This window comes from Prunus avium, chromosome 2 (assembly GCF_965620075.1).
Source record: "Prunus avium chromosome 2, drPruAviu1.hap1.1, whole genome shotgun sequence".
In the NCBI taxonomy this organism is placed as follows: domain Eukaryota; kingdom Viridiplantae; phylum Streptophyta; class Magnoliopsida; order Rosales; family Rosaceae; genus Prunus; species Prunus avium.
The window spans coordinates 8,933,636-8,953,405 of NC_142285.1; the positions used below are offsets into that span (position 1 = coordinate 8,933,636).

A 19,770-nucleotide genomic window follows, 5' to 3' on the forward strand; every position below is an offset into this window, starting at 1 on the left:
ATATATAATATGAAAAATTTGTTATAGATAGAAAAACGCAACAAATATGAAGGTTGGAGACGAAGAGCGATATGGCATTGGGATTGAAGGTGAGTTATCAAATACTTGCAAGTTGCAAGTTTTTTTTTTTTTTTGAATGGTCAATTCATATTAGTTTAAGTTTGATGTGGACTTGACCTCACTATAAGAAGAGATTTTTGTAGAAATGTCACTTGAACTTGTACCTCAGTTTCAATTTGTCATTTTAAAGAAAAATTTAAAATAAATCTTAGCTTAATTTTTCGAAATCCATGATTTGTCATCTTACTTTAACACCATCCAATTTTCCATCCATTTTTAAGGGTATTTTAGTCTTTCTATTTTCAAGGGAAAAAAAAAAGAGAAAAAAGAGACCTCTCTCTCCCTTTCTCCCCCACCCCGCCCCCAAAACACATCACACATGACCCCTTTACCGCCCGAAAAATTGAAACTGAGGTATAAATTCAAGTGACATTTTTACAAAAATCCCTAAGAAGAATGCAAACTTCAGTAGGTTACAGGGGTGAGTGGTCGAGTCCTTCCATTTATCATGTGATACACATGTTAATGCATTTGGTCAAGTTTGAGACGAATATAGGGTTTGGTCATGTGTATGAGTTCTATAGGTATATTATTACTTCACATCTCCATAGTCGGATATTTATGTGTTTTTTTTTTTTTTTTAATACAAGTAATATTGAGAGAGGAGAAATCAAACCTAAGACCTTATATTTGCTCTTAACTACTTTACTACAAGCCCTTTGCTTATGTGTGTGTGTGTTTTTTTTTTTTTAAAGTACAAGCGATGGTGGCGCTCCTTACTTATGTATTTTAATTTTGAATATATGTAATGCTAATAATGAATTCTATATGTTTATAATCGAGAAACTCAAAATTCATTTTCAGCATTACATACATGCAAATTTTAAATTAAAAGAACAATAAATGCATAAAATTAGGGACTCGTTACTTTTGTTTGCTATCAATTGAAGAATGGGCAGCGAAAGCCTAAGCACACACACTTAGAAAACTAAAACACTAGCAATTCTAGAAGGCATTCCGTACAATACAATTGTTTTCTATTTTATCAACTTCAATTTATTCTGTTTGGCATAGTGGATCTTATTGTTGCTAGTAAATATCTTTACACAGCCCCCTTTTCTTTTTGTGAAGTGAATAAAATTTAAAGAACAAATGGATATAGAATAGTAAAGAACAATTGACAGTTTGAAAAGATCTCAACCCTCTACGATCTTTGATTGATTTCTAAAATGGGTTGATTACAAATGAGGGAATGAGCTCCCTTTTACAGTAGGAGGAAATAAAATGTATCAAAGACAAATTAAATCCTATTCAACCATCTAATTGTGGAAAACGAAAAAACAAGAATCTCAAAAACTTGAAACCGTCTAGAGTAAACACACCAACAATTTGAGTTGTGTAAGATTAGGCAACCCAGTTCCTTCTAAGGGCACTGAAAACTTGTCAAATTGTTTCTTTAGGATGCTTTTCAGTATTTAAGAAACAAATGTAACACTTGCAATTAGATTTAAGGCAAAGAAAAAAACAATCATACAATTAAGAGTCGAGGAACGAGATCTATTAACATTAAGTACAACCAAATCTCTAATGAAATTTAAGATTAAAAACAATCACCACATGATAGATTCCCGACACAAATTAATCCTTGATAGTTCAATGCATCGACATAGTTTTCGTTACAGTGCAATGGACAGACATGTATAAAGGGTCAGAACTAATTGTACATAAGCTGCTAGTATGGAAGTACTTTCCAAGTCAAACCTCAATGAAGCAATCCATAGAATTAGAACTTTGGAGCCGCCTTGTATCATTTTTTAAATGCTTTGAATATATTCTCCTTGTAGTATTTAAGTTCCTTGATACTTTCTCTAATATCATCCATGGCTCTGTGATTATTTTCTTTAGTAGGGGCTTTCTTATTATCTGTAAAACAAGGACAATACAAATGAAGTTTCCAGGCAAACACATTTCAATATACAGAGCAGCAAAAAAAATGCCCAACCAAGTTCTGAGAAGCCACATAACAAGCTAAGGTAACAAACAAGATGAAGACAAAAAGGATTAAAATTTGCATTGCTTGAAAACTTTTTTAATACTATTCCACATATCATGAAGAGGTGGGTGGCTTGTCCACATTTTCCCATGGGCTCAGTTTTGAAGGTCATTCCAACAACTTTAGAAAATTATTCAATTTAATATTTCTTAACCACCATATTCCTCATCATTGTTAAGCTCTTTGTCACCAGTGTTGTTCATATACAAACACAGTTTCTATTAGTCAACTAAAAATTGGTGGCGAATTACAAGGCCGTACATTGTTGTAGTAAAAGAAAGTCAACTAAAGAAAGGTTTTAGTACAAATTCTACTTACTGGCGTACTTTTGCAAAATTAAATATTTCATCGGCTAAAAATCAAGATGGTTATGGCACAAAAATAGCAAGGACTAGTTCCTATCATGCATAGGGGGAGAGACCGGGTAGTGAGGAGTGTGAGACACATCCCTAGAGTTTTTAGGATTGAAGCTAAAACTTTTTGTATTCAGATTGATGATTTATCTTTCGGGGGGTCTATTTTGATTAGTGAGAGACTCAAAGAGAAAGTTTTCCACATATCCGTCGAACTGGGATGTGCCCGGTGGATTTTAAATCAGATACAAGATGTTGTGGGTAGGGGGGAACAGAGCTTCTTTCGAAAATTTAGAGGAGATTCCTATCAACTGTGGATGGAGAAATCAAGCAATAAGAACGGACACTTTCTGAGGTTGTCGAAATGTCTGCATGGAGTTGTATCGTCCGTTGTATGTCCACAGGGTACAAGAGGGATGGGGTGGAGAAAACTGGAGGAAAGCTTAGAGATAGTCTTATTCGGCGAAACCGCCTTAAAGAGTGGACCTGAGTTTAGGAGAGAGAACCAGAATGAGCCGGCTGCTAGAACTATTACCACAACTAAGTCATACAAGGAGGCGGTGCAAACAAAAGCGGAAAAGGAGAAGGCAGATACTATAGTGGAACAACACAACTTGTCCCAATCAGCCACGGGAAGAGAAATGCAAAACTGGAGTTGGGTGGTAGCCTGTGAAAGACAAGTAGTACACCAGACTTGGAAGGACATTGAAAAAGCCTTGGGAAGCTGGCTCCATTTCAGAGTAGAGCTATTTCCATACCAAAATAACAGAGCTTTTTTCGCTTGCAACAGTAAGGAGGAGGCAACAAGGGTAGGGAGAGCAAGTAAGTTGAAGATAGATGGACAACCAGAGGTGTTATTATGGTGCTGGGAGCAAAGTTTGAAGAATAACATAACAAAAGTGGTAAGTTATGGGGGATGGATTGCTGTCACTGGGCTTCCGATTCATTGGTGGTCCAAAAAGTACCTTGAACGAATTGGTGACGCCTGCGGGGGTCTGCTGGAGGTGAGTTGGAACACGGAGAAGCTGAAATATCTCTTTGAAGCCAAACTGAAAGTCAGGAAGAACTTGGTCGGTTTCTTACCCGAATTACTCAAACTAGCAGAAGGAAATGAGGTGTATTATGTTCAAATCAGACCGATTTCACCAGCGATAAGACCATCCCAGCCAGATCGTAATAACCCACTGGATTTTAATCCGGCGCCGACTTGGGTCAGAGCAAACCGCCGGGAAAAACAGAAGACAAAGGAAGGAGGGCCTTATTTCGAGGCTGCCTCGATAGATGGCAGATATACAGGAAAAAGAAACGCATGCGGGTCCGCTGATCTCCAGGTCACGTGGATACCACCACTGGTTTGTGGCAGCAACATGGAAACATGCACGCTTAACCAACAGTCGCGTGCAACATCAAAAGAATTGTACAACGTGGAAGTTAGGGACAGAGGGGTGTTCAAAGATACCAGCTTGGGCAGCAGAGAAGCTGAAGTTGGGCCCAAAGGCAGGGGGAGGATAATGGGCCTAAGTCACCAAAATGAAAAGAACAAACAGGTTTGGAAAGCCCATGATATTTTATTGCTGCCAACAAACAAGCCCACTCGCAACAGTGACTTTGGAGTGGGCCTGAGAAGCAAGTGGGTGGATTTAAAGTCCCCTACATCAGAGTCAAGATTCTTTACAAGATTTGGACAGAACAAAAGCAAAGGAAGGGGTCTAGCACGTGCTTTCCCCTACAGCTTTGGAAATCAACGTGAGCAGATTAAGGAAGGTGGCTCAAAAAAACAAAGTAAAAGAAAAGGGCCACTCGTGCTGAACCACTCTGACAAAGACTCTGTAGATGGTTTCGTGCAACAGGAGGGATCTGATGAAGAGGAAGTTGGCCTCATCGATGGAACTCAGAAAAGTTTCTGCGACCTATCAGATGCAGAAACACAAACTGATATGGAGTTTATGGGCGGCTATTTCAAGACTCAGGATCCAGGGTCAGATTCGGGACTCGAATCAGATCGGGATTTGGGCAACTGCACAGAAATGGATAATCAGGAAGAATCCTCAAGCTCTGAGATGGTGTCTGAGTACGAAGATACAGTGGATTTGGAGGTTATGGGGGAAGAAGTAACAGGGGAATACTACCTACAACAGTTGTTTCTTGAGAAGGGAGACCAGCAAGAGGGGATGAATCAGGAGCTGGGCTCAACACATGTTGAGAATAAGGAAGGTGGCCACAATGGAAATCTGAAAATCTTGGAATCAATGTTAGAAAATATGGACCTGAGATGGGCGAAAGAGAACAGCTGTACAGAGAACAACCAAGATGGAAAAAGTGTGAAAAAAAGAAAAGGAAAACGAGAATTGGAAAATCTGAAATTCGGGGTGAGTTATGAAAGGAAAAGAGAGAAAGGAAAAGAGGGCAGCAACTCAGTGATCCAATGAAGATAGTAAGCTGGAATGTTAGGGGCTTGGGAGGGAGGAAAAAAAGAGAGGTGGTCAAGAAGCTGCTAAAGACGCAGGGTGCAGATATTGTGTTGATCCAGGAAACAAAAAAGATGTCCATTGACCGGAAATTAATTGGAAGTATCTGGGGAACGAGATTTAAGGAATGGGTCTTTACCCCATCTTGCGGGTCGTCAGGAGGGATTCTAGTCATGTGGAACACAAAAGCTATTAAGGTGAATGAGTCTTTGGTGGGCTCATACACGACCTCCATCAATTGTATAGACACAGAAGGAAAAGAGTGGTGGCTGACAGGGGTGTATGGACCAAACGGTTCAAGAGAAAGAATTTTGCTGTGGGAAGAATTGGCTGCTTTATATGGGTTATGTGGCTCGAAATGGTGCATTGGAGGAGATTTTAATATTACTAGATCCCCATCTGAAAAATCTAACGGGGGAAGAATCACAAGGAGTATGACTGTGTTTAATGACTTCATAAGGGAGACAAACCTATGTGATCCAGTTCTTCACAATGCTGCTTTTACATGGTCAAATATGAGGGAGAATGCAGTTTTAAGAAAGTTGGACAGGTTCTTGTTCAATCCACATTGGGAGGAATTATTTCCGCACGCTAGGCTGGTGGCTCTCCCTAGGGTAATCTCTGACCACTGCCCTATCTTATTGGATCTGAATGCAAAGAAATGGGGACCGGTACCTTTTAAATTTGAGAATTGGTGGCTGAAGCAGCACGACTTCAGAGGAAAATTCAAAGAATGGTGGTTAGAAGAGCATCAACAAGGGTGGGAAGGTTTCAAGTTCATGAAGAAATTAAAGACTGTGAAAGATAGAGTGAAGGCTTGGAGTAAAGAAATTAACAGTGAGCTGAACTCTGAATTGAAACAAGCAGAGGTTCGAATTAAGGATCTAGACCGAATGGAGGAGGGGGGCCATCTATCACAAGTTGGAAGACAGGAAAGAGCTCAGTTGAGGCTAAGATATGAAGAGCTGGTTTTCAAAGAAGAGAGTATGTGGAGACAAAGAGCAAAGGTGGTGTGGGCAAAAGAGGGGGACACAAACTCAAAGTTTTTTCATAGAATTGTAAACTGCAGAAAGAAGCGAAACTTAATTGAAAAATTGGAATTGGCAGATGGGTCCTTAACTGGGGATGATGGCAGAATAGAACAGGAAATATTGCTATATTTCAAGAACCTATACTCAAGTGAGGACCGGGATAGGCCTAGACTAGATGGTCTAGACTGGAGTGCCTTGGAGGAGACGAAGGCTTCATGGTTGGAAAGACCTTTTGAAGAAGAGGAAATTAAAAGAGCTGTCTTCGAGTGCGGGAAGGATAAGTCTCCAGGCCCTGACGGTATGTCCTTGGCCTGTTTTCAACACTGCTGGTCGATCGTAAAAGGCGATCTAGTGAGGGTGTTTGAGGAATTTCATGAGTCAGGTGTGGTGAATAGGGTTACTAACGAGACCTACATCTGCCTAATACCTAAAAAGGTCGAAGCACTCAAAGTGGGCGATTTTAGACCTATTAGCTTGATCTCAAGCCTGTACAAAATCATAGCAAAGGTCTTGGCAGCGCGCTTGAGAGAGGTGTTGGAGGACACCATTCCTCAAACGCAAGGTGCCTTCATAAAGAATAGGCAGATTTTGGATGCGGTATTGATTGCTAATGAGGTGGTGGAGGAAACGAGAAAGAAGAAGCAAAAGGGGTTCGTATTCAAGATTGACTTTGAGAAAGCCTACGACCATGTTGATTGGGGCTTTCTGGATTATGTGCTGGAAAAAAAGGCCTTTGGTCTGACTTGGCGGAAATGGATAAAAGGGTGCCTTCAATCTGCAAACTACTCAGTTTTATTAAACGGAAGGCCAAGGGGAAAGTTTGGAGCCTCTAGGGGAATCAGACAAGGAGACCCTTTGTCTCCTTTTCTGTTTACTTTGGTAGCAGACTCACTGAGCAGACTCTGCACAAGGGCCAAAGAAAGGGGTTTGGTGGAGGGGCTGGTTGTGGGAAGAGATAGGGTGATGGTTTCACACCTTCAGTTTGCAGATGACACTATTTTTTTCCTATCTGACAAGGAAGGAAATCTTCGCAATCTTCTAAATATTCTGGAGGTTTTCAACTTGTGTTCTGGTCTGAAAATAAATAGAGGAAAATGCTCAATTGTTGGGATTAATGCAGAAAACAGTGAAGTAGAGGGCCTGTCCGTTGAGATAGGTTGTGGCAAAGGAAGCTGGCCTCTGACTTACCTTGGGCTGCCTCTTGGGGGAAAACCTAGGAGCTTACCTTTTTGGGACCCGGTTTTAGAGAAAGTAGAACGAAGGTTAGAAGGTTGGAGCAAGGCGTTTCTATCTCGAGGGGGAAGATTGACTCTAATTCAGGCAGTATTGAGCAGCCTACCAACTTACTATTTATCACTATTCCGAATTCCAGCTAGTGTGGCAAAACGGCTGGAGAAGACAATCAGAAACTTTCTGTGGGAAGGTGTGGAGGAAGGTAGGAAGGACCACTTGGTGAAATGGGAGGTAGTGTCCTTACCAAAGGAAAATGGGGGACTCGGGATTGGAAATCTAAGGAAACGTAATGAGGCCTTACTTGGGAAGTGGCTATGGAGATTCCAAAATGAAACCAATACCCTCTGGTACGATGTGATTAAGAGTAAGTATGGGTTACAGGTGAATGGGTGGGACTCTAAAATAATATCGGTAGGTTCCAGCCGATGTCCATGGACTGAAATAATCAAAGTTTGGGGTTATTTTGCTGCTTGTTGTCGCCTCAAGGTCGGAAATGGTGAAAGAGTAAGATTTTGGGAAGATGTGTGGCTGGGAGATACGACTTTGGGGGAGAGGTTCCCTCGCCTTTTCCGACTATCTCGTAAACAAAATGCCAAAATCGCAGACATCTCTATAGACAGGAATGCCCTTCCACTAAGCTGGGACTTTGGGTTCCGTAGAAACCTAAGGGATGAGGAAATAGAGGAACTATCTGAGCTACTTTTCAGATTGGAACAGGTCATGTTGGTTCTTAGTAGATGCGACACCAGAGTTTGGAACTTAGAGCCCTCAGGAGTATTCTCCTGTACTTCTTTTACTAGGCACCTGATGGTAAATCCCCATCCAAATCTCTGCTTCCCTCCAGCTGTAATCTGGAAATCTAAAGCTCCCCCTAAGGTAAAAGTACTAGTTTGGCTAATCGCTCAAGGCAGAATTAACACATGCGACTTGGTCCAAAGGAAAAGACCCAGCTGGTATTTCTCTCCTAATTGGTGTGTCCTGTGCAAAAAAGAAAATGAATCTGTGGATCACCTCTTTTTGCTATGTCCCTTTGCCTCGTCCCTGTGGGCTAAGCTATCCCGGGAGACGGGGATAACATGGGGAAACTTTGCAACTTGTAGTGAGGTGTTGGATGCCAGGTTCAGATTCTTTGGTGGGAGGAGGAAGGGTTTAGTGTTGGGAAACTGTGCCATGATGGCAATTTTCTGGCAAATATGGGGGGAAAGGAATAGGAGAATTTTTGAGAATGTGATGGGGGACGAGGTAGAGATGATATGGGATCGTATCCGAGTCTGGGCATCTCTTTGGGCCTCTGTTTCTGTAGAATTTAAGGATATCAGCTTTCAGCTTATCCACCTAGATTGGAAAGCAGTAGTGTTGTAGTGCAGAGCTTTTTCTTTCTGTTTTGTAATCCTATTTGAATAATACTGTTTCTTTTCAAAAAAAAAAAAAGAAAGGTTTTAGTATACCGTGTTATTAGTTCTGATGGCCTTAAAGTGGTCATAGTGGCTACATAGCATGAAAGCACTTTAACTTGTCTAGGATGAAGTTTCAAGCATATCAACATGGGAGGAGAGTATTAAAACAATTGAAGAAAAAATTAAAACCAATTTAGAGAATTTACTTGTCTTTTTAGTGGTAGAGATAAACTACAGGATTAACCAGGTAGTGTAAGAATTTTTACCTCTAGGATACCAGCGAATGCACAAAGCTTTAACACTACTAACATCCACTATTACATGGGAGAAAAGGCTAGCCAAATCTGGCATGTATTTCTGACAGACAAAGAAGAAAAAAACTGTTAAGAAATCCAACCAGGCTAATTAAATTCAAATAGACTACGATAACAAAATGAGGAAAAACATGGGCAGCCAAGGGCACAACCCAAGCTTATCTTATCTTTCAAAACACATACAAGTACAAACCCTTCATTTTTATTGAGGAAAAACATAGGCGATCAAGGCAATAGCTCAAGTTTATCTTCCAGAATACATAATTTATTCTTAATGATAAATTGAAAAAATTAGCTGAATACAAACATCCCCTAATCCACTCGCTCAAAACAGCCCAAGAAACCCCTTTCGTTCCAAAGCAAAATCCAATAAACCACAATCCACAGTCATAGGCTTTTTCAAAAATCAAAATCAACTTTAAAAACTAATCCTTCTTTCTTTGTTCTCACTTCCTCCACAACCACATTTTCAATTAAAAGTACCACATCTAAAATCTGCTGTCCTTTCTCCCTGTACCCGGAAAAAAATTATTGACATCCTTTTACAAATGCCCTTTGCGCTTGTGAAATAGAATCTCCCAGCACCTTCCTCAATCTTTGGGAAAAAAAGTTAAATTTTATACAAGCTTGATACTGAGCTAATAGGCCTAACATCCAGAACTTTTACTGCTTCCACTTTTGTGGGAAGACCACCGCCCCAGTAGAGTGCCTTATCTTCTCTTCATGTTGTTATCCTTCCCAAGTCTAATAAAATCATGTTCTAGTTATAATGGTGTAATCCTCAACTGTAATATCAAGCCACCAATTCTCTGCTTGAGGGTAAAATTATGCTCTATAATTAGGATTCTTTGTTTAAGGGTGCGACTTAGTTGCCTAAATTAAGAGATTTGCTTCTTATTTAGTTTCTTACTTTGAAGAAGTTCCCAACTAAAATTGTTCTAAATTTCTATGAGTTATGATTGATGCATCTTATTCTCTCCTTATTTTTACAAAAACCCTTCTCGAAGCTCCCCTGCCCTCATGATTTGCCCTTTCTAGATTTCAAGTTCACAATAGCGGCATGAAAAGCTTTCAAGTTCAGACATAACAGAAAAAAAACAGCTAAATAAGTGAAAAATGGACATAACAAATCTGCTGCATAGTGTGGTATTTCCTTGCATGCTCATTAGCTTACAAAATATATAGGTGCGTCTCATTTGAGTGAAAGACGAGACTTCCATACCGCAACGTTTTATTAATAACCAAATACTTCAAATTGAGTTAATTATAAATAAAATCCAGGAAAGGTGATTCACATTACCTTTAAAAATGCAAAATCCACATAAACTGAATTGCCTGCTAACTGAGGTGTATATGTTCCTACGTTTCTCTTTACAAATTCTATGACCTGCAGTATTGAAACATACACTTGTTTACACAGAAATATAAAGAAAAAGTACTCAACTGGAATATCAATAACGAATATAACTAGAGTGTAGCTAAAGGTCACAATTGAAGTAAAAAGAGGATGATTACTGAATAAGTAGTATATATGTACAAATAAATAATCTCAGTTATTCATCACAAATAGGTGGAATAATTCTTATTCAAAAACAACTAAGGAAAAGCACAATGGGTACCAAATTCTCTTCTCTGCACAAGGGGATGTCCAAAGGTTCCAGGTCCCTTGTTATTTAAACAACGAGAGAGGCAGACTTCTTTAAAGGTAATTCCATGGAAAAAATTATCTTATATATTCAATCCTATAATTAAACACATGTTATTAGAATCACATGCATGTTAATTAGAAAAAAAAACCAGACTATTATCCAAGTATAGAATAATTATTAATGATACCAACCAAAACTAAAGTTCCATGAGTGCATTATATTCTTAATTACATCCTGATGTAGATAATTATTAACTTTCACTTTTTCCGGGGTCTAGTTATAAGAGTCGGTCATACTTAAAGAGCCATTCAGCTTCTGTAATAAAGTAATAAAGGTTGTGTAGAAATACCAAGGGTTGCTTAGGAAAAGGAGAAAATTTAATGATGAGGTTATTGAAGCTGTTTTGGAATACCAAAAGTCGACTTCAGGAGTAGCAGAGTCATAGAAAGGAAGTATTACAGAAAGGCCAGCAACACTCCAGAAATTACAAAACATCTTTATCAAAATTTAGTGGTGTTGCTTAACATGGTCACACGGTTCAGAAATGTGCATATGCTAGAAGCAAAAACAACAAACAAAAGCTTATTTCTAAAAAGAGTTCTTACACACCTGCTTTTCAGCTTCTCTTTCACTGATTGTACTTTCGAGCACCTTTTTTGTCAACCCTAAATTTAATAAAGTTTGTTAGTCGTGAAATCATACACCATATGTTAAAATGATAATACATTCATGCCTAAGTTATGATGCATGGAGCTAAATAGAACGTATCTGCATACATAATGTTACTAAGAGGTGTACAATGTTGGACGGCGGTTTATAACACCCTGCTTACCACTAGCTTCATGATGACTTTGACACCATTCTCCCATCCTATCTAAACACTCCTTAGTTTGATGAATAACCAAATCAGGGCCCTGAAAGATAAAAGGGAAGAAAGAGTTTTTTTTAATTTTTAATTTTATTTTTAAAGATAAGGAAACCATGGGCCAATACTAGTTAGGGAATCAAGATGCATTTTGAAATTGAGCACAAATGATAAAAATAAAATAAAATAAACAAGTGAACCAAAATAAGATAAGAATAAGAATAAAGGGAAAGGATAACATCTCATTTAATTCGCATAAATAAACATCCTTAACTCAGTCAGGTGTTCTGTTTAACATCTTCGAATTTAAAGGATGTAGCCTTTACAATCCCAAAAACAACAATTTGAGTTAAACAAGAGTTGGGGAAAAAGACGCTGAAAAAGTTGAACATTCATGTGCTATCTTGGTAAGTTAAACAACAGGTCCTAGTTTACACCTATTATCTTTTTTATGCCCTGTATCCTGTCAGCTTATTAATTACAGCAACCATGTCTATGAATATTCCACAGGATGATAATAGAACCAAGAAGAAGGCCCAAATGGCAGCTTACGAAGACAAAGCTATCAAATAATGATCCAGCCTTCCCAAGTACTCATGAATTTGGTTCAATGAGTGGGTGGATCCCTGAGGGAGGTAATGGTACCCCTCCACTAGAAATATGATGACAGGAACAGATTTGATGAAGACGACCCATTTCCAGTCTCTTAAGGAAGAAAATGGGAGAATGAAGAAGCCTTGGAGTGTTCTCATCATAGTTAAGATGCTAGTGAATATCAGTCCTGAAACTTCTTTTAGGATTGTCAAAACTCAACCCTGCCCTTTTGAAACCTAGTAATGAACCTATCTGAGATATTTTGGTCTTCTGAAACTTCTTGTCGGGTGTGGGGCTAGAGTGAGAGTGAGAATTTGAAAAGATTCTTTGTTGGGTTATAAGTCCCGAGCCATCACTCGATAAGTAAAGCCAGGTGAGAGCCAATTTCAAATAACTATATACTAACCCCACCACAAGATATCATGAGTCTCAAACACTCGCCAAAATCACATAAATAAATTACAAACTGCTGACAGATATTCTTAGAGTTCCCCTACATAGCAAATCGAAATTCAATTAACTGAAGGAAGAGAATTGATCGACTGACTGATGGACTCTTTAGCACACATGTCATATCTAAAAAGAGGAAGTACTATTTTCTGAATGTTTTCTTCAGAATAACATACCAAAAACTAAGAAAAAATGGATTGGATGCAAATAGATGCAGCAAAAAAAATTATAAATTTATAGGACATGCATGTTAATTATGTATGAATACTCTACTGAGAGAAAACTCAGGGCATTTGAGGCATATAGTTGGCTTTTTATAACCATTCTTTCACAAAATCTCAGAATATGTCCCAATATATGATGTTTCACTGACAGGATTTACTTGTGAACACAAGATTTCATTATATCTTTCCACGGGGCAGAAAATGAAAGAATGTATATCTTCAGTCAGTGGATAAAGTCAATAAAACATATATGGAACAAACAAAATTATGTGTGCTAAAATATAATTATTAATAAGAAAAGATAAAATATTGAAAATGATACCATTTACTGAAGTTCACTCCTTTAAAATTACAATCTTTTAAATAGCAATCAGTGACAAAGATACAAATAAATGAGAAGACTAAATGGTGATGATCAATAAAGTAGTTAACAACTGCAGTTGCAGATTTTAAACATGGAAAGATAAATGAGAAGATTTAATTGTGTTGATATATGACGTAATAAACAACACTTGCAAAATATGAAAATGGAAAAACACAAACAGAGGCATAGAGAAAAATATAACCCTAAAATAAAATTTAAAAAATTATGCAAATCTGATGCTAATTGAGAAAATACCTCTACTGATTTGGTTAATTTTCCATCAGTAATTATACAGGCAATCTCTAGTATCCGATCAACTTCAACATTTAAACCTGCACGACAGAAGTAAAAGGGAAGATAAATTTGAAAATCTTCATGTCATCACATTTTAGGGCAAGTTTACCATAGAAATTATTAATTGGTCTGTAAACAGACAACATAAGAATAGGTAACTTTGATTTAAGTACAGGTCTAGCATTACATATTATATGTGCCTCATTATTTTTGTTTTCAGATAGGAAACAGAATGAGTATAGTAAAAAGTAAAAAAATCTGAAAACTACAATCATAGTCAACTACTAGTCCACGAATAAACAACTCTCAATCTAGGCCGAACATCCTTAGCAGGAAAAACAGTCAAAACGACTCCTATCCAAACAAAACAGAACAAGAACCAGTCAACTACAATCAGAAAACCTAAGAAACAGCAGCATCCAATCCAAATATTTAGAAGAAAGAAGGGGCAGTCAAATAATGCAACAGAAACTGGTGCCCAAAGCAAAGCCATTAATCTAGCCTTATCCCATAGGCAAACGACAGACTGCCCATCCTTCCCCTAAATATTAAGTTGCTCCTCTCAGTCCATATCGCCAAAATTATGGGTAACACGCCACATGTCGGGAGCACCTTTACCTTCTACCGTCCACTAAAAGCACACAAACTCTCCACAAATAAGGCATTACATGAGAAGGGCAGCATCCAAGTCAATCTCAAAGCCACTGGACAATGAAGAAAGAGATGATCAATGCTCTCTGCAACCCCTTTCCACCTAGTAAACCAGTGAGGGGATAAATGAAAATATGGCCCCTTTGATTGAAGGACCTGATAAGTATTTATTCAACCATGACCAGGAACTTTCGTCTTCCAAATAATAAGGGATGGACTAAACATTGGAACGGTGTGATTGATTATCAATGTGTTGAAAAAGGACTTACAGGAGAGAATACCTATGACTCAAGACACCAAGGCCTTCTGTCAAGTCTAGACTGACAATGATATTCTCAATCAAGAAGCACAGGGAGAAAGGTCTACAACGTCCGGATATCTCAACCATGGAAAGATGGAAGAGGGAAAAAAACATACTAGCAGTGTTATGTGGCAAAGAGATTCTACAGAGATGGGAGAAGATTAGAGGGGAACATGAAAAGAAACTGAGAGATGCCTTTCCATGGGCATTAACAACAATTAATTTCTGTCCTGTAACATGTATTTACTCCATATAAATAATTCCCATAGAGTTTATCTCCCAAGAGTAGCAAACAAATTATCATTGTTATTTAGTTAGACATTCTTATATTCTGACCAACCAATATAATCCTCACCAGTCATTTCCAAGTCAATCCATACCAGGGGCAACTTGTGATTTTGCTGACTCTCTTTCTCTTTTACTAGCAACATGTTATCAGAGTTGTTGACCTTCTTCTCCGTCTTCTTGCCTGTCTCAAAGATAAATCATTAGAATGAAGATATTCATATACTTCAATCACCCCAGCTAGATTATCAACCAATAGTCACCTAGAGTAAACCATATATGGTTAAATAAATACCCAGTTTATAGTCTATGATGAACATGGCTTCCATTTAAAGAAAATATTAAGAAAAAATTATGAATTTTAATCGTGAGAAACAAACTTTTACTACAGCTAAATGAAAATAAAAGTTACAGTGGATAAGATATCCACTGTACAACACCATCGTCAAACAAAACAAAACAAAACCTCACAACCAACAACAGCGAGAAAAGGCTCCCAAAAACAGACCTATTCAAAAATAAGAACTTTGTTGGCTATGGGACATCTTCAATTGAGTTGTATATGTAAATATATAACATCCATGAATATAAATAAAAAGTATAAAAGTCAATAAATATTTCCTAGGGACCCCCAGAAATTAGCTGAATCAGATCCGTAGGCCTAGAAATCCTTCCTATTCGGCTCAATCAATACCCCTAGAAATACACAGCCAAATAAGTTCAGGAAGCTTCACTAGTAACCAGCAAGTTCAGGAAAGCTTAATCTGATACACAACCAATCCAGAAAACTAAAAAAAGCGTCCAGCTTTTATCCAACTTGTTCACAATTTTGGGGCTGAATAATCAAAAGCAACTCTTGGAAGATGAGAAAAGCAGTTGCATTTAGCATAAGCTAGCATTTCAGATAAGCAATGGCTTTCAGAAATGCCTAAACCCTAAACCCTAACCTTGGCACTTACAGTAACTATGGAAAACGAATTAACCTGAAGATTTTGTAGTGTCATCTTTGTTTTTGGAAACAGAAGTGGCCTCTCGCGCTTGATCGTCGTCTTCAGCGTCAAGCTCCAGCACAGAGAACGCATTTGCGAGGTCCTCCATTGTGTCGATTGGTTGGTTGGGTTTTGGGCAATTTGAACTGAAACCCTTAGCAAGCCATTTCAGACAGGGTCGTCAACTCTAGCATGAAACTTCAACTGCAACTCTCTGGTCGTTCAAACAGAGCTACTGCTGGGAGAAGCAAAGGTCAAGGGCGAAACCACAATCAAGGCTGTGGTGGGCTGTACCATAGGTAAGCTTTGAAGAAAATATATACAAACCTATAGCTAAACGGCCCACAAGCAATAAGTATGCTGCCTTTTTAGTTTTTAATTTTCTGTTTTCAAACAAAGTTGTTTTCAAAAAGGTGTTTTTGAAACTGTTTTAATTTTTCAATTTTCAAAAAAAAAAGGAAAAATTGAAAATGAAATAGTTATCAAACAACATCAAAGTATGCTGTCTTTGGCAAAAGGTAGAAAAAAAAACCTACATAGCCCACACATTAGGAAAATATATTTTTTTTCTCAAATGTATTTGTATTCTCAGATGTCTAATTAAAACTCACATATGGGAAAAGGTTCTAAAAAATGGAATAGTATCTTAATCTAATTCTATTATTCTTGTGTTTACAATTAATATATATTTTTTACTTTGCATTTGTGAAGCTTATTCGGTTGATGCGAAAACATTTTAATGGAATCAAACTATAAAGGTAAGATTTAATTCTTCTTGTTAAGCTACAACATTTAGCTAGCCCACGCACTAAAAAATTTATGATTCCTTCCTTGATCAAGGTATTGGAAACACATCAACTACTTCCCCCTAATTTTTTTTTTTCCTTATGTATATAGTAAACGAGGGGGAAGTCAGGAAGTGAAATCATTACAATACACATATGTTAGTAAACATAGGAGAACTAGTAATTTAAATCATTTCAATACCCCATTCCTAATAAGTAAACATGCCATTAGAGAGACCAATTTGAGAAAAAAGCCCTTGCTAACAACTAGTCAATTTCTAATTGGTTCTTAGTGTGTTTCCATTTTTTCATTTAAAATTAAAACTACACCATTAGGTTTTTCCAAAGTATTTGGACTTGAAGGGTTTTTTCTAAAATGTTTATATATTAAGCGCTTATATGTGAAAAGCCAAAAAAACAAACTCAAAACAAAAGCTTACACATTGACCCACCTATAAGTAACTGATCTTTTTTTTGTTAAAAAAACTAAGCTGATCACACAACCTAATTTCTATATATAAAAAAATTAAAAAAAAATTACATGCATTAACAATCTATTACTCTACACTTTTATAAGTAGAGTATCAAAGCCCTTCTCATCTGGAACACCGCATCAATATGCAAATCAAAAACTTATCACAAAAGAGAGAGAATTGAAAATAGCCATACATATTGTCCAGCAGGAATTGTATGTACTCATTACTTTAATTTTTATCTTCTAAAATAAAACTAAAACATTCAAAAGAAGCGAATTTCCCAACAATCACGCCTCCCAACCCAACACCCGTAATCTACCAGCCAAAACCGTGACCGCACCCCTTTCTCTTGCTCTTGCCCACCTTATATTGTTGGCAGTGGGGTTTAGGTGGAAGCTTTGGTGTTTGTGTTAATGGCTGAGACTTTGGTAACTAGAAATAAGTTCGAGATTCGACAACCTCAAATTTGGGGTCTGGGTTTGGGTCTGGAAATAGTAGGCGGCAGTGGTGATTTGAAGGTGGGGTTAATTGTAGGAAAAAAACTTACTTGTAACGAAGATAGAACTGTTTTGCTATCTCCGGCTAATAACATAATGACATGTGGAAAAATTATCTCGTTGTATGAGAGTGTTGAGGCCCAAAAAATCCTGGGTTGGTCTTGAATAAATTCTCGGCCCAAGATGATATATTATTGGGAAAAAGTCTTGATTTAAAGTATACAGAAGTCGGCCATGCGCAAGCCATATCATGCCAAAAAGATCTACCGTGCTAAAAACTAAGAGTAAAATTATAAAAATGCATTTAGTCCCGCGAACCCATGCCAATCATCTTATAATACTTGAAAAGCACGCCAAGCAACACGCCATGCCAAGAAATTATTATCCCACAACAGGCTTAAGTGGGCCCAAGCCACTCGGATGCCCGGGGCTTGCTTGAGTGGGTTGTGGCATGGATGGTAACAAGTTATCATGGGGCCCATCAATGGGCCAAGAAATGGAAGTCTCGGGTCGCTTGGGGGCCTCGAGACTTAAGCCCATTTCTTAGGCCCAAACATGGGTAAGCACAAGAAAGGAAATGGATCATTGCCTCAACCAAAATAGCCCATTAATCCAATAAACTAGCCAAAATAGCCCATTGACCCAATTAGAACAAAGCTAGCCAAAATAAGCCCAACACTTGTCAAAGCTATCCCATCCATTGGATAGATCTTGTGGTTGTCCCAAAAGCCAACATGATTAGGATAAAACCAGCCCAAGCCCTGGCACTTGGTTTGAAGACAAAACCACCAGGGAACATTGGAAAGCTACACGTGAGTGGCTGCTGGGAACGAGTTCCAAATGCAAGAATTCAAGAAACCAAGGGATTTTGGCATGAAAGGGAGGATGCCATCTCTTAAACCAGCGGGCACGTTCACTTTCTTTCCTTCCTCAGGTTTGGCCATGGAAAGGGGAAGAAAGATGAGAAAGAAGATGGGTGAAAAGGGGGAGCTCCTCTCTGAGGCAGCCACTGGAAGAAACTTGGAGCACCCAAAATCTCTGATTTTATGGTAATTGGCAGAGATGATCTTGCCACCATGAGAAAAGTCAAGAAGGAGGAGCAGAAAGGAAGAGGAAAACCTAGCTAAGTTGAGAAGAAACCATTAGGGTTTCTTGGAGAAGAACAAACCCCAGCAACTATAAAAAGGGCTTCTCCTACCCAACACAAAACCAACCCACAACCTTCAGAGAGCAAGCTTTCTCTCTCAAACCCAGCAAATTTTCGTGCTTAGCTAGCCCATTTCCCCATCTCCCCTGCTTTGGCAAAATCGCTACAGTTCTAACAGAGTCTCCGCTAAGCTGCTGGAAGCTACGAAAATCACCCAAAATTCTTCATCAAACCTCCTTAGAGCCTCCCTCCTCTTCCACTAGAGCCTCTAACCTCCATAGGAACTCACAAACTTCCTTTTTTTTCCAAAGTGCTAAACTCATGATAACTTTGCTCTCATGCCACATGCCCTTCATGCCAAGCCTAAAAGCTTATCTGTGAACGTGAGGAAATTATTTGTGAAATTGCTGTAGTTGGAGAAGATAACCAAAATACTTCCTAAGGCTTTGCTGCCCTTTCGAAGCATTTTGGGGCTTAATTTCGAACTCAAACAAAGGGGACAACTTCATTAGCCCAGCCCACTTGCTGCCAGAAGAAAAAGACCCCTACAGAGAGTCTCTCCTTAATTGTCCACGTGACTAAGTTATGACACGTGAACAAGTTTTACCACAAGAATATATATTGTACTACACTATATATAATTACCAGGCCTTAAACCCTATAAACTTTGAATGTGCTTGTGCTCTACTCTCCCCATATATATAGCTTTGAACGTGCTTTACCTTCTCCATAGGCTTTTTTGAACGTGTTGTATTCTCTAGAAACAAGCGTTCTTCTTTTGGCTAGTTTTGTGTTCTGGTTTTTACTAGCTATATGATGAGCAGTCATATACGATTTCATATTGCTACTCGTGTGGCCCAAGCATGCCACTATCTATCTTTCATCACCCAACGAAATTGGGATGCAATTTTTTTTCCTGCTTTTTCTTGATTTTCAGAAAGAACCTTACCTTCTACTGTTGGAATCTTGGGCTACTGTTGTGGCTCTCCAGTGTGCCTACTCTTTATTAAAAATTAGTCTCTCCGCACGCGCTTTTGCGCATGCGAGAGGCTTATTTTAAAAAAATAAATAAATTTATTTTAAAAAAAGTTAAAAAGTATGAATTTACCATATTATTCTCATTTAATTAATAATTTCAATTCTTAATGTTTGCATTAACCAAGGGCATTTTCTGATATTTTGAATATTTCACCATTATTTGCCTTTTGCTTTATATATATAGATATATATAGATATAGATAATGAACTTTGCTTCTGATGTCTATACCAGACCCACTGAACCTGTTTTAT

The 19,770-nt window shown here is 38.1% G+C and overlaps 1 protein-coding gene across 1 annotated transcript; it reads right to left on the reverse strand.

Moving 5' to 3' along the window:
* Nucleotides 1-1,566: 1,566 nt before the first annotated feature.
* Nucleotides 1,567-15,896, reverse strand: LOC110772721 (Polynucleotidyl transferase, ribonuclease H-like superfamily protein). Its single transcript, XM_021977180.2, has 8 exons — nucleotides 15,570-15,896; nucleotides 14,657-14,770; nucleotides 13,311-13,387; nucleotides 11,391-11,472; nucleotides 11,168-11,223; nucleotides 10,210-10,296; nucleotides 8,862-8,952; nucleotides 1,567-1,983 (listed from the first exon to the last, which is right to left on the reverse strand). The coding sequence occupies exons 1-8, from the start codon at nucleotides 15,682-15,684 to the stop codon at nucleotides 1,868-1,870; spliced, it is 738 nt and encodes a 245-aa protein (XP_021832872.2). The 5' UTR covers nucleotides 15,685-15,896; the 3' UTR covers nucleotides 1,567-1,867.
* Nucleotides 15,897-19,770: the final 3,874 nt, after the last annotated feature.

Coding starts and splice junctions, on each gene's coding strand:
- LOC110772721 (XM_021977180.2), bottom strand. CDS start 15,684: ATGGAGGACCTCGCAAATGCGTTCTCTGTGCTGGAGCTTGACGCTGAA. Junction 14,771..15,569: donor TGACACTACAAAATCTTCAG/GTTAATTCGTTT, acceptor TCTTTGAGACAG/GCAAGAAGACGGAGAAGAAG. Junction 8,953..10,209: donor TGGATTTTGCATTTTTAAAG/GTAATGTGAATC, acceptor TTTGTCTGTCAG/AAATACATGCCAGATTTGGC.